Source organism: Poecilia reticulata, linkage group LG3 (genome assembly GCF_000633615.1).
Source record: "Poecilia reticulata strain Guanapo linkage group LG3, Guppy_female_1.0+MT, whole genome shotgun sequence".
Lineage (NCBI taxonomy): Eukaryota > Metazoa > Chordata > Actinopteri > Cyprinodontiformes > Poeciliidae > Poecilia > Poecilia reticulata.
Window position 1 is genome coordinate 8,129,307 of NC_024333.1, and position 14,466 is coordinate 8,143,772.

General features: G+C 38.8%; 1 protein-coding gene across 3 annotated transcripts in view; it reads right to left on the reverse strand.

Moving 5' to 3' along the window:
* adamts7 (a disintegrin-like and metallopeptidase (reprolysin type) with thrombospondin type 1 motif, 7) overlaps nt 1-14,466 on the reverse strand; it is a 138,469-nt gene that overhangs the window by 13,024 nt on the left and 110,979 nt on the right. For 2 of the 3 annotated variants that reach the window (XM_008404673.2, XM_008404674.2), the window contains exons 22-23: nt 13,406-13,552; nt 12,194-12,356 (exon numbers count right to left, since the gene is read on the reverse strand). In XM_008404673.2, the coding sequence (XP_008402895.1) occupies nt 12,194-12,356; nt 13,406-13,552 (310 nt within the window). Of the gene's footprint in view, nt 1-12,189; nt 12,357-13,405; nt 13,553-14,466 lie in introns of all 3 variants that reach the window. The other variant, XM_008404672.2, reaches the window with a different exon arrangement.

Genomic DNA, 14,466 nt, shown 5'->3' on the forward strand with positions numbered 1-14,466 from the left:
TATATAATTTGTTTAATAATCATGAGTCATCTGAGACAGATCTGATTACTACTGACGGACATCCTGTGTGCAGCTGAAAGTAGGATCAGATCCTAATCCAGTCACATCTTATTTACAGACTGTAGGTGGTGTTGAATAATCATAGGAGCACACACTGAAAAAGAAAACATTTGTAACATGCAATCCGTCTTTAGCACGTAAAATAATAGGAGCAAGTGTTTTAAAATAAGATCTTCAGAGCGAGGCTTGTCCTGCATTGAGTGCATGGCTACAGCTGCAGGTTTCTTCTGCCTTTGGTTTAGAAATATCGGAGGATGTTTAAACGTGATATCAATTCATTGAAATGCTGTGTTGACTTTATGCCGGGTGTAATGTGGCACACACCTTTGGTAAAAAATAAATTCTTTGTCTCTCAAAAATCTTGGCGGCCATTAAAATGTCTGTCCAGCAAACATGAGGTGAAAACTTACATTTCAAATTCATTCGTCACAGTTTGATCGTAAATTATTTGAAAAGATGTGAGCCCCTTTAACTGTGACAAAAATGCACAGACATAAAAGTAAATCAGCAAAGAAGGCAAATACGTGTTAACGTCACTGTAAATTTGGTGGAAGATTTATTTACCAATCATTGGCCAAATGATTGATATAGTACAGTTTGTGCGTCTGTATGTGATGACAGGATTGCATCAGAGGGAACACAAATGATAAACACGTCTGCCATTTCTCTATTCAGACCCAATTAACGTCACAAAAGATTCAAAAGGTTCATTACTCTCAAGGACGCATCGTCATGCAGCTGAAAAAACCATAAACTATGCTTTAAACGTTTAGACTTGAGCTTAATGCACAGTAAAGTGGAGAACTCCATTTCATTAAGCAATTTAAACTCTGAATTATAAATTATTCAAGAACAAAACAACTCCTAAACTCAAGACATGAACGAGTGCCGCGTCTACACTCGGGGAGTTTTAAACTGGATCATTAACCACTTGGTGCTGGCAGCCGTAAAGTCAAAACTTTTCCCTCGTAAAATATCAAAGTTAACACAGTTGACAGATAGAAAATATGATTTTAGTAACAACAGAGGGAATTTCAGCTGAACAATCTGCCATGCAGAAGATAATTTGAAGAGTGATGCATCTCTGAGTTTCTACTTCAGATACTGTATTTGCTCAATCTACTGATTGTTAAAGTGTTAGATAGTGTTCAACTGTATCAGATTTGATTCCTTTTGTTTTCTTCTCTTCCTTCATTTTAAACTAGGTTCTTATATGTAGAAAATAAGGCAAAAGAAAAACGACGACGTCTTCTTGACGCCTCGTGTTTTGCTCGGTTCCTTTATGTGGTCATCGGTGACCTGACGAGGATAACTCTCCAAAAACCTCTGGATATTTTCTAATGGCCATAGTTTTTATTGTTAAATTAAGATCAAAATGTCATCAAAACAACTGAATCCCTGCATTGCATCAACCTACTATTCTGTAGAGAAACTGCAGATGCAATTTTGTTGCATTTTCTTTTTCTTAGAATATAGGGAATAATAAATCACCTGTTAAGTGCAATAGAGGACCAATATAATAGCTAATACTTTACCGCGTGTCTCTTTAAAAGAGACACAGCTGCCAATCGTGATTTATGCTCCTGAAAGAAATGGATCGGAAAATGAGACTTAATAGATCCTAATAGCCAAACTTAACGTCAGCAGTGGTGGACAAAGCTTTACTGACCTCCGCCTGATGCAGCGTCGCCTGCATCACGAGCTAATGTTCAGTCGATGTGAAGAAAGCACACACATTAAGTCTGCCTTTATTTTTTTTTAACATATATGCATCCATAAAACCTTTTCCTGCCTAATGGGACATTAATGGCCTAATGGTCTGCTTTATTGTCTGGCTTACAAAAGATAAGTCCAGGCTTTACTCAACTGCATTTGCTCTAATTTTCTTAGTTTTATAGCACATTGCGCATTACGCTACATTCACGACACAGCTGTTGCTCTTTTGGCTTAATGATGATGCCTCCTTATGGGTTAATTAAAACGCTAAAAAAAAAAAAAACAACAGCTGTTGTCTAAAAAGCTTTTAGAAACGTTGGAATAAGTTGCGAGCAGCTCCGTCATTCTGACATAAACCGAGCTGGACGCGGAGAGGCGTGATGTGTTTATACACACCGAGGTTTTAGAAAATGTCAAGAAAGGTCAGAACTGATATTGGCTCTGACATTTCATTTAACGGTATCTTAACGTATGGCTTTCAAAATTATGTGCAGAATTTGATTGTTGGACAGTAAGGCTGGAATGAGAAATACACACAATCCTGTAGACAGAGATTATTTATCTTGTTAAAAAATAACTAGTAGATTAAAGGATGTAAATTAATACAACAGCAACTGCCTTTAAACACAGTTTAAAATGTGCGGTTTTGTAACGCAACGGGAGAAAGAGGTGCACAGATCCCCACTGATAACTTGATTTAATTATTAAATATAATTAACGACAATTCAATATCTTGAAATGTTACATAATTTCACAATATTTACAAGAAGGGCAACATTTTTTTCTTCATGTTTGTACATTTGACATGCGTACTGCACATTCATTTAACATCGGTGTCTTTAGTCAGAGGCGTCTACACGTTTGCTGTGATACAGACTGCTACAGGACATCCTTCCTACTCACAGCCAGCAGCCACTACAACTTTGAGAAACCTCAAATAACGTTTAATTTCCGTTTGCACTTTCCAAACGGAATCAAATAGATTCTTTCAAAACTATAAAATATTATCATCTTCTGTACTCCTTACGACATTGTACGATAAAGTTAAGCTGAAATTATTAACATCGTTTGCAGATTTTAATCTACGAGCGCTCACTCAAGAAGTTTGTTTCTAATAATAAAGGACAGAGGAATATTCAAAAGAAATCAATTAATTTATAAGAGGTTTTATTTCTGGAAAAAAAAGCAAAAATAACTAAATAATAGTAATAAACTTGGAGCCATCACTCATTTACTGTCAGATGCAAAGGCTTGAATTAAACTGAATAAGCAACATTTTTCTCCTGAGTTTTCCCACTGAAACCAGATGATTCGGATGTAAACTGGGAAGTTGATTAAGGCCAAATTCATCCACTTTACACGTTAGTGTTACTTTAATATTTATGATATTCAGCCCTCACAAAATGCATCCAATAAAAAAAAACATGGCTCCCTCTGCTCAGACAGAAGCTTGGCTTTAGCTTTAGCATCCGATGAATAATCAATTATTCACCATTAACCTGAAGCTGCTCACCTTGTAGATTCTCCAAATGGTTCTCGGGAGCAAAACCATCTGGAGCGCTGCGTTTCCTCGCTGCAGTTCAAAGCAGAACTGCTCAGCCACGCTGCCTACTGTTCGTCTCCCTCATGTCTCCAGCACACAAAAACAACATATGCGTCCGCCACAGAGGTTTGTTTATTTTAAGGCTCCTCAACCATTATCACTTAGTAGAAATGAAAAGACAAGTCTATCAGAAAGCTGACAGTAATTTATACACCAATGCTTTTATATTGAGCTCAAAGAAACTTGCAATCTGGACTCAGATATATATATATATAAAAAAAACTTCATTCCTAACAGACAAAAACCCTTTACACATCTTAGAAACGCTTCTAAAGCAGTAAAAATGAATAGCAAAACAGGAATACAATTTGTTTTATCATCGCTTAATCATGTTAATTAAAATTATTTCTAAGTTCTAAGAATACTCCTTTTGATATTAGCAACTTTTAGAGAAATATTTCAGAAAATAACCTGCATAAGTTATCAAACTAAGTGTGTGCCTGTGTTTTGCTCCTGAGGTTGTTTAGTTTATATGAATTTTGGTTTCATCAGACCATTATGTAAATGCCTTTAGTTCCAATGGTGTCTGAAATAATGCAGCATTTGAGAATGTGGCTCATCTAATTTGATCTTTCTTTTTGAAATGACAAAACATTGTGTGGGATGAACATTAGACGTTTTTCACTTCAAACATTTCCCACTGCTTTGAAATTCTCATCATTTGGTACAAAAGTGTTACTGCTGAATCCCACGTTTTTGACGCCGTCCGCAGTATCGAAGATCCGTTCACTTCAACAAGCTGAACACCAGGAGTGGCTGAAATGGCTTCATGTCCTGATTAACTCTGCCAATAATCATTTTGACCACTTTGGGGGTCGTTACTGGACTCTGCAGACCAATCAAACTAGTCGAAAGCCAGTTTTCTGCAACTTTTAGGTGTGTCCACAGTCAAACGCATTCAAATGACTGGATCGCCTCACGCTGGCAGATTTTTGTTGACCGAAAGCCTGCATGCTGTCTGACCGTCCTGGCACAGACCCGTAACCTTAGAGACCAAAACAGACATTCGACATAAAAAGTATAAAATTATAAAACGCTAGAAGGAGGAAGGAATTAACACGATGAACTTGAAAACTTTCAAGCCGTACCTCTGTTATTTAGAGAATACTTTGGTGGCTCCTGTGTGTGTGTGTGTGTGTATATGTGCGTGTGCGTAGGTGTGTATGTGTGTGTGTATGTATGCATCTGAATGTCTGCAGATAAGACAGGTGAGGGTATTGCACATGCATATTCGACTCCGCTGGGTCCCCTACTCTTCTGTTTAATCTCTAAACTCAAGGCTGAGTATCTATAACTTATACATTTATGGTAAGTAGAGTCTGTTTCGGCACTTGAGACCACCTGGACTCAGGCAAGTTCATGAGTTATGTTTAATTCACGTTAGGGGTATTCTTGTTCAGCTGCCATGGTTAAATGGAGTTGAGATTTTATCATGAAGAAACATCAACCCTGCGTTGGTTTAGCGTGGGCTGAAGTCAGAAAATGCTAGACTTATTTTCCCTTCTGACAACTAATGCTGGAAAATATGCAAATAATAGCTGCTGTCTTAAGAATTTGTCACATTTAAAATCCAGTGTATATGAACAAACAAGAGAAAAAAAACCTGACTGATTTTTGTAGATTGACATCATCCAACAAATGCACAACAAATTATTAAGTCAGCAGAACGAATGCTGGTTTGTTTCATGCATCGCTCGCAAAGATTGAAAAAGCTGATTTATTATTAGTTTTTTTTGTTGTTTTTTTTTAACTCAGTATCTGATTTAAGTTCTATGAAAAGTTTTACTTTGGAGGACCTATTGTTAAACACTCTGGAACAATATTTAATCAGACTACAATTATGAGTTGATCACATTCCTGTCAGTGTCCTAACAATGAACATACAGGTATTACTTCCTAGTATTTCTGCAAGGAACTATGAGTGTGATTTATTCATTTTCACCCTGTGTGAAATGAACAGGCTCTTGTTAAGGTCTGTAAATAACAGATCTAGTCTACAACCTAGATTATGTGGATTGTTCTCTGTTCATAATGTTTTTAATCCCATAAACAGGGAGAACTGAAAGAAAATGCCAACTTTCAGCTGATTAATTAGTGCTTTTAAGAAAGTAATGCACAGGGCTTCGACTAAACTTGTTTGTTAATGAGTAAGTCTTAAAATAATGCAACATATTACACATTACAAATCGTAGAGAAATTCTAATCAGAAAACGATATTCTCAGGTAGCTGCTAATTCTGTATGCATTAGTTTTTTATTAACCGCTTTCATTGGCAAATCACTAGATTGCGCAATCTTGCATTGCTTCCAGCTGTTTGGACAACATTAAAATATTCATTACCGAGTACGATGGGACGCAACTGCTCAGAAGTCATCTGAGTCATCTCAACACCATCCATCCATCCATTTTCTTGCACCCTTGTCCCTTAGTGGGGTCGGGAGGGCTGCTGGTGCCCATCTCCAGCTAATGTTCCGGGCGAGAGGCGGGGTTCACCCTGGGCAGGTCGCCAGTCTGTCGCAGGGCAACACAGAGACACACAGGACACACAACCATGCACACACACACTCACACCTAGGGGCAAGTTAGACAGACCAATTAACCTGACAGTCATGTTTTTTTTTGGACTGTGGGAGGAAACTGGAGTACCCGGAGAAAACCCACACATGCACAGGGAGAACATGCAAACTCCATGCAGAAAGACCAGGGTCGGGAATCGAACCCAGAACCTTCTTGCTGCAAAGCAACAGCTCTACCAACTGCGCCACTGTGCAGCCCATCTCAACACTTATATCCCTATTTATTAATTTTACCATAATTTGTTATTGCGGCACAAACAAAAACCTGTTGTATCAACACATGCAAATACAATCGTCAAAAAACAAAAAGAAATGCAACTATCTAAACTACTTTATAATACAAATGAAATAGCGACTGACACAAACTGGCTCCAATAAAGAGGCATCGACTCAGCAAACACAAGCAGCGCAAGGCGCCGTTTGCTGCTATCTGATGCCTCAAATACTCATGATAACACTTTTATACCTCCATGCTTTCAAAATGTCAGCAAGCCTGGCATTCAGTTTCCAGCAGGTTGCCCTCTGAGGAAGACTAATTTCATATCTGATGCTTTAAGCAGAAATGCCAATGAACAGTGGTGGCCTACATCTGACACGTTAGTGGAAAACACATTTAAGATTTGTTTACTTATGCAAGGCAGGCATGTCAAATTACGTTTTTCATTTCTGCTTATGTCATTTATTTATTTATTTTTTTACAAGACATGTAAAGTTAGACAAACTAATTGCTTCAACAAGCAGAAACACCTTGATCGTGTATCTGAGAATAAAATATTCGGGTATTTAAGAGTCAATATGATTACAATTTTACTTTTGCAGTTTGTAAATAAATCGTGTGTGTATTTTAATACGTAAAGAACGTTGTTTTCCATTGCGTCCTGGGAAACTGCAGTATCAGCTATTGTCTAAATTGTTTAATTTAAACTCCTTTCAATTCAGTAGAGCTCATGTGCATACCAGTCATAATAACTAATAATTCAGTTTATAAGGAAACGTGCTCAAATTCATACGCAGAACGACGAAAAACGTATTAAAAAGAATCATTCAAATGCAGAAATATCACACAGACATATTCAAATGCTATTAAATATGGTCATATTCAAATGCTATTAAATATAGTCTAACTCAATCCTATAATAGAGAATAAAATCCCAGTGGGTGAAAAGGTGTTTAATGAAGCCCAGTTGATTTCTGGTGTTTTCTTAAAACTAGCCCTTGGAGATGACCGTCTGCTCTGATTGCTCCAGTTGATGTTAAAATTATTTCAAGGTTTTTATGCTTTCAATTTTATGAAGTTAATATATAAACATGTATATGTGATATGCTCTGCCAGCTACAATTGTGACTCCTGCAGCTCAATGTTTGACTCATGCAGCTGATCTGGTGGTTCCTTTGTGCTTAGGTTTCTCCTTGGCAATAAACTATTGCTGCCTTCTTCCATCTGTTAACTTTGAGTAAAAATAAATAAATAAATAAATAAATGCATCGATATGCACAGCATGCGAGCTCGGCGGTATATCCATCCTATACAATGGAGGCAGTAAAACACTCTGTAATCAGGCTATCGCTCCAAGCATTTACCTGAGCTAAACAAAACGTCAAACGTTGTTCACAAATAGGAGCTTTTTATTTATTTATTTTTTTTCACATTTTCAACTTCAAATATCCATCCACATCAAAGCCAGGAATGCACTTAGCTAAAGTTTAACTTTTGAATCTGTAAAAAGGTTTCAAGCGCACACACGCATGCACGCGCAAGCACACACACACGCACACGCACGCACGCACGCACAAGCAAGCAAGCACACGCACACACAGCCTGTAATTTCACTGTTCTAAATAGTCGCCTTGTTCGCAGCCGTTTCCCTCATGCAGAAGAACTTCAGCTTATCGAACGCGGGCCTCGTTAACAATGACGCTCATTGAGACGAATCTGCTCAGCTTCTCCACTGGTCTTGTGATGTGGCCTTTGAGAACGAGAGCGGCTGGATTCCAAAAGATGGCAGTAACGCTGAGAGCAAATGCGACAGAGTTCATGCAATTAAAAGGGTTAGATTTTTTTTTCTACTCTTGCTCAGATTCAAAGTAACGTTGCTGCGCCCAAACGGTCCTTCCAACACCACATTTTGCGATTTTTCATATCGCATGTCAAATTGTCGGAGAAGAAAGACGAACCGCCTCCTCTGAATCTTTGCGGATATCGTTTACATTCTGCTTGGCGCTTTTGTCATTTCAGTCATAAACCATAACAACTTTTATTGATATTGAGGGAAATTGCTTTTGTTCGACATTTCCTTCATCGTGCCGGGGTGCATAAACAGATGCCGCCCATTTAATGTTTCCCTGAAAAGCTGTGACATCACAGGTATGGGTGGAAAACGTTTCCCCTGTGGCTGGTCTCTCTCAGACCGGAGGTGCCGACACATCAAAGCTGAGTTTTTCTGGAAAAGCTAAAAGATGGATGATTTTATTTTTGTTTTAGTCTAAATAATAAGATACAAAGAATATGATAGATATTTCAGAAACAAAGAATTGTAATATTTTTATTGATAAAAAATACATCAGTCCATCTATCCATCCATCTTTTGGCTTGCGGAGGTAGCTAATAGATGAAAAAAAATCAGACGCCTCTCTTCAAACTAAAGTTAGCCAGTTTGTTTTGGGGAATCCAAAGCTTTCCAAAGCCACAAATGATAAAATACTTTTTCCAGTCAGTTTTGGTTTGTCCAGCAGATAAGATGCCTAAACCACTCTTGTTGACTCCTTTCAACTTAGAGAAGCAGAGCCTTTATTCTGAGCTTCCTCATCCCAAAGACACGTTCAAGCAGAAGACGCTCATTTGAGCCGCTTACATCCAGGATTTTTATCTTTGGGTCATGACTAGTGTTTCATGTCTACAAGTTGAGGTACAAGAACATTTACATTTGGGATCCACTTCCTCCTTAACTTCAGCTCTAGAACAAAGTCAGCATTAAACAATCCATCCATCTTGTATTCCATCCTAACATTACTTAAGGAGAAGACACATGCAGGAGGCTCTTTCGGGTCTTTGCTTCACCCTAACATAGAGAGAGCAGGTCATCTGTTTCTGGTGGAGAACCTGCCTCAGTAACTAACTCCAGGTCTGAACTACTACTGCCAGAGCAAATGAGATGAGAAGAGCTGAGATGCTGAAGTCTCAAAGCAGACTCGTTTCAACGGCACAAAGTGGCCCTGGCAGAAAGGAAAACACACTGGGAACAGGCCTGACCTTAAGAATGTAGACAGCTACCGCTTTGGTTAGAAAGTACTGGATGAGTCTTGTAAGTGAGTAATATGTCTTCTATAGGCCCACAAAAACTCAGATGAACTGGACAACGAACTCATCCGACTTCCTTCAGAAGTAGAATAGTGAAAGTATCAACAAATCTAATTCCTGGTCACTTAATTTAACTCTTCAAGTTCAGAATTACCCTAAAAAGAGAAAAGTTATATGATGTTAAATTCCTCTCTGGTAGCTCCAGGGTTTATTTTTCTGTCTGTGTATTTTGGTTTAGGATGCTCGTCTTAAAACTGGAACACCAGCGGTTTGATTCCAGGCTTCCTCTCTATAAACTTTTTTCACTTCTAACCTAGTTGGAATAAAAGCCCCTGACATCCTTTCAAGTTGTCATCTCCGCTTCTGATCCATCCAGTCGCACACAGGTCTTTATGCATCATCGCTGCTCAGAACACCCTCTGAAGTAAAATCCGGTTTAACAATCTAGAAATCTTTATTCCCAGATACTTGAGAATGAATGAGACGGCAGTTATCTATCACACGCGATCATATTGGCTGTGGAATTGTGCTTTATCAGGATAAGGTTGCCTTTAGAGCATGAAAATAAAAAAAAGATTATCTGAAATAACACGACAGAAATCTGCAACTTGGTTTTAGAAGCAGCAACAAAAACAACAAAGAAACAAGTAAGATCTTTACTGCTATTTGGTACACGGATCAGGCAGAGTATCAGTGTGCTGCGGCATCTGGAACCAAGATGCTTGCCACATATCAAACCTCTTTGTCCAAAACATCTCACAGAGGCTCAATCAGATGGAGATCCGATGAGATTCAGAAGTCGGGTCAAACCACGATGAACCACATTAGCTATGCATGCCTGTGCATTATTGTGCTAAAACGGGCCACAGCCCATAAGCAACACTGATTCCATGAAGGGGAGCACTTTGTCTGCAACAATCCATAGGTGAATGTTGTACATTTTAAAGGAACTTCCACATGGATGAATGGACCCACAGCTTTCTGCTAGAACCAGAACCAGAGAGATGCAAGAGGCACTACCCATAGTGCACCCTGGTACAACGTGGTCTCCAGAAAAGTATCACAGAAACACCTGAGCTGCATAATGCAGGCAAAACCGGTATTAACGTTGGTAAATGTTACAAACACCGATATTAGTCGAGTTAAACAAACCAGCGCTAATATCTCTCTGCTTTGGGAGTAATTTCAAACACCAAAGAAAGAAGAGAAGATCCATCTTCATCAAAAAATATTTAACAAAAAAGTTGCTTCTGGTTGATATTTTCTGTGTCTGCACTGAAACAACTTGGCTGCATTTTGTTTTTGACTTTCCTACCTTTTTCTAAAGAATACTTATGCTGCAATAGAAAAAAAAACACTCCTGAATACATTCTTGACAGAGAACCTGAGTGTAGAGTAGCCTAATAAATAGCTAACGTTCATCGCTGTCCAAGACATCATTAGCGATATACCCAATGGATACTTATGATGCATTATGCAGCGCTACACCTGCAGTTAATGAACAACAACCATTCATCAGATCAGAGCGTCTTGTTCCACAGCTCCCTGGTCTAATTCTGATGCTCCCTTCGTTGCCATTTTTGGCGTTGTGCAGGGGTCGGCCTCGGCGTCCTGACTGCTGTGTGGCTAAGCAACCGAATGTGCAACAGACTGTGATGCACTTTCTATCAGAGCGTGTCTGTGCGATCAAACAGCACAGGACGGCATGTACTCTCCCCTCCATCAGTGACCCCGGAGTAGGTTCACCTACAGAAGACCAGCAGCTCTGGAGGTGCTGCCCAGCCTGTCCCTTTGTCAAACCTGCTCAAACTTACGTTTCGTTTTACCTGCTTCTAACACATCAGATCCATAGACGAAATGTTCATTTGCTGTTCGAAAGACCACATCTTCCACATATGCCACAAAGAGTTATATCAAAGTTATTCTCTTTACTTTCAGTGTTTTTAATTATACGAATTATCACTGCAGGAGTGATTTATTTATTTTTTTTGTCCAGACGTACATCACAAGTAGATATCCTATTCCTGGACTCTCATTGTATAGCCTTTAATAAAACACAATGAAAATTAGCAGGAGAAGGATTATTTTATGAATGCAAAAGTATTTTGAGGAAATGTTGCTGACCTCGGGCGATAGTGAGCAACATGGGGACAAAAAAACCCAAATGTCACTGATTTAGTTTCAACCGAAGCAGCATCATAAAATATCAAGCCTCCTATCCAGGGTGACAGCAGAAAACAACAGAATGTGCAAAATCACCTCATGTTGACCTTTAGAAACAAATTTTCAGGTCAAAATCAAACATAGAGAACAAATTGCAGTAGCTGGTAGATAATTTCTCCACATCCTGTATCATTTTGGAAAAAAATATAATACATGTATGGTTTTAAAAAGAACAGTGAAGAGTCTTCTCATCTCTCTGTGACGCTTAAAGCAAACAGATTCCTGAGAAAACTCCAGAATCCATCTGCAGGTTTTCCACTCAGATCTCTGTTTGAAATTGATGTGAAGTGGATCACTTCAGGCGACTGTTTTCTACCCACCGCTGAAGGATTTCTGACCATTTTCTCCCACTCTGCTTGGCTTTCAATCCCATGACACAAAATGCAATCAGTGACTCGAGATCACATATTATCAGAGACAAAAATGTTGATACAGAGTCGGTGTTCGGTAAATGAAACCAGTGATGGTTGCAACAGAAAAAGGTTTCTTTCACAACCTGGAGAAGTTATTGTGAATTTGATGATCCCTCTTATTTTAAATGAGGATTAATCTGGATTAATCTAGAGCTCTTCAGTGCCCTCAGCTGCTGGGATAAAATGTACAATGAAATTCGATTCTGTCCACCTGAATTATTTTCTTGGAGCGAAAAATTATCTGCGGTGCAGGAGGTGAAGTAACAGTAGCGAAATAAATAAAATTATAATTTGACTTACTCACCAGAGGGATCAGTCTTGCAATCCCGGATGCTGCACGTTTTGGTGCTGTTGGGCTTAAGCTTGTGATCACACTGAATCTGATCCACCTCCTCTGAAGCTTCGGTCCTGGTGTCGACGCACTTGATGAGCCGATGCTGCAGTCCGCCTCCACACAAAGCTGAACACTGCACACGGAAAGATTTCACACAACTTTCACAAAGCGAAATTAATCCAGTTCACTTATTTTTGTTTGTTTTTGTTCAAAATGATCGATGTCGTCAATTTATCATTTAGCTTTGCAGCGTGATTTCTGAAGTCAGAAGTTTGAAACCGTCTCATCTCTAGTGTGAGCAATTTTTTTGTTTCCATTTCAATTCATTCAGAACCAGAATTTACATGACATTGGCCCGGAGTGCTTTGGATAATGCAGTCAGCTGAGGAAAAGAGTTTCATCTTTAGAAGAAAGAAACAACACAATTACCGAGGTTTTAGGCAGCAGATTATTGGAAAGAATAAAAAAAGTTTTGAAAGTTTTAGGTCTTGGTGGTTCCTAAACTTTTTAATTTGGGTGATTTGAGGAGCAGCATATTATCTCAGATATATCCTCCCATCTACAGTAAATCCAAATATTATTTGGATTTCAATTGATTATTTTGGTTGGAAAAAGTTTGAATTTTATAAGTTTTATTTAGAAATGGCAAGTCAAGATGTATTTATAGTGTGTTCAGTTGAAACCTTTAATGGTATTAAAGTAATATAAACTCGAGGCTTGTTGCATGCTTCCACTGGTACTTTGAATATTCGTCTTTTGGTGCTGAAGGTCGGAAGGCCTCCCTGCCATCACCCTAATCCTTAGTTCCGTTTCCAGTTGTGACACTGGTAGGGTCATTTCAGAACCTTACTGCTTCTGATCAGATGAAACACGCTGATGAAATAAATTATTACTTGATATATACATCTGCCATGTGAACAGACCATTCTGGGATCTATTAAGAAGATCACAACTGGGGGGGGTGGAGACATCTCTAATACATCTCTAATATTTATGTTTAGATATTAGGGGTGACTTTCATCAGAAGGAATACATTTTAATGAATAAAACACTCTCTCCTCAGAGAGAAATCACTTTATGAATGACAAATTCATCAGCTAATATCCATGATGCCAAAAAAGGGGATTCTTCTGCCCCTTTACAATTAAGAAAGTATCAACAATGAATGCTGCGTTAGAGTACCTGTCCCCACGATCCAGTGAGCCACTGAGCACAAGGCTGGCCATTGCAGGACTGAATAGCGCTTGGCTGAAGGTCTTGGTCGCATCGATCATCCTCTGGACAGGTGACAATGCGCTGCTGCTCACCGCCTCCACATACCTCAGAGCACTGAGAAACACACAGCATCAGACGTAAGTAGTCGGTACATTTGTGGTTTGGGAGTAGTGATCAATTTGTCACCTGATTGTGAAAAGAAAAAAAAAAAAAAGAAGTTTTAAAGATGTATCGCACACAAATGTCAAACGGACAGGAAACATTCTCTAACTCCTCGGGTCCATAATGAAAGCTTTCACTCAAAGAAGAAGCACCAATGTCTTCCATGAATGTGATTATGCTTCTTCTTCTTTCTTTTTTTATCTCCCTCCATCAGGCTTTGTGAGGCATCTCCAGGACAAAAAAAAAGAAAACGCACACTGCAGCTTTTGTTCAAATCTCTGTTTTGAAGTCATGCAGGAATGACTGCAGTGTTTGTGCAGGAAAAAGAAGAGCGATGGGCTTGTTACAGAAAACAATTTCTAAACTTCTGAAGAGTAGTTTTGTTCTGTAACATTTATGAAACTCGGGCTGTGCCTCAGAACTTGCAACAGCTGGATGAGTCAGAACCTCACGCATCAGGCGTCTTTGTTAGTCAGACAAAGCAGCGGCTCTGAAACACCACTCTGTGGTGAGTTTGAGTCTTTATCGAAACCACTGAAATCTATAGTGTGCTGACACATTGTTCAGTGCAAACGCTAGACACAGACTGAACCACAGAATACTTTTTTTTTCTCCTTGCAAGAAGAGAAAACTTAAAACTTGTCCATGAAGGCCAAATTGCAATGTTTTGTGACCAAACAATGTGAAGCACAGTTAGTGCTGGAAAAAACACAAGTTTGCAATCATTTTTTATGTAAACAGATCACATTATTATGCTTAATACACCGTCAGTTATAAGCTATAAAATAAAACGGTTCTGGAAGTTGCTGGAAAGTGACATTGTTATGTTGCTTAGATCGTTTTTACATTATACGAGTTGAATCTGT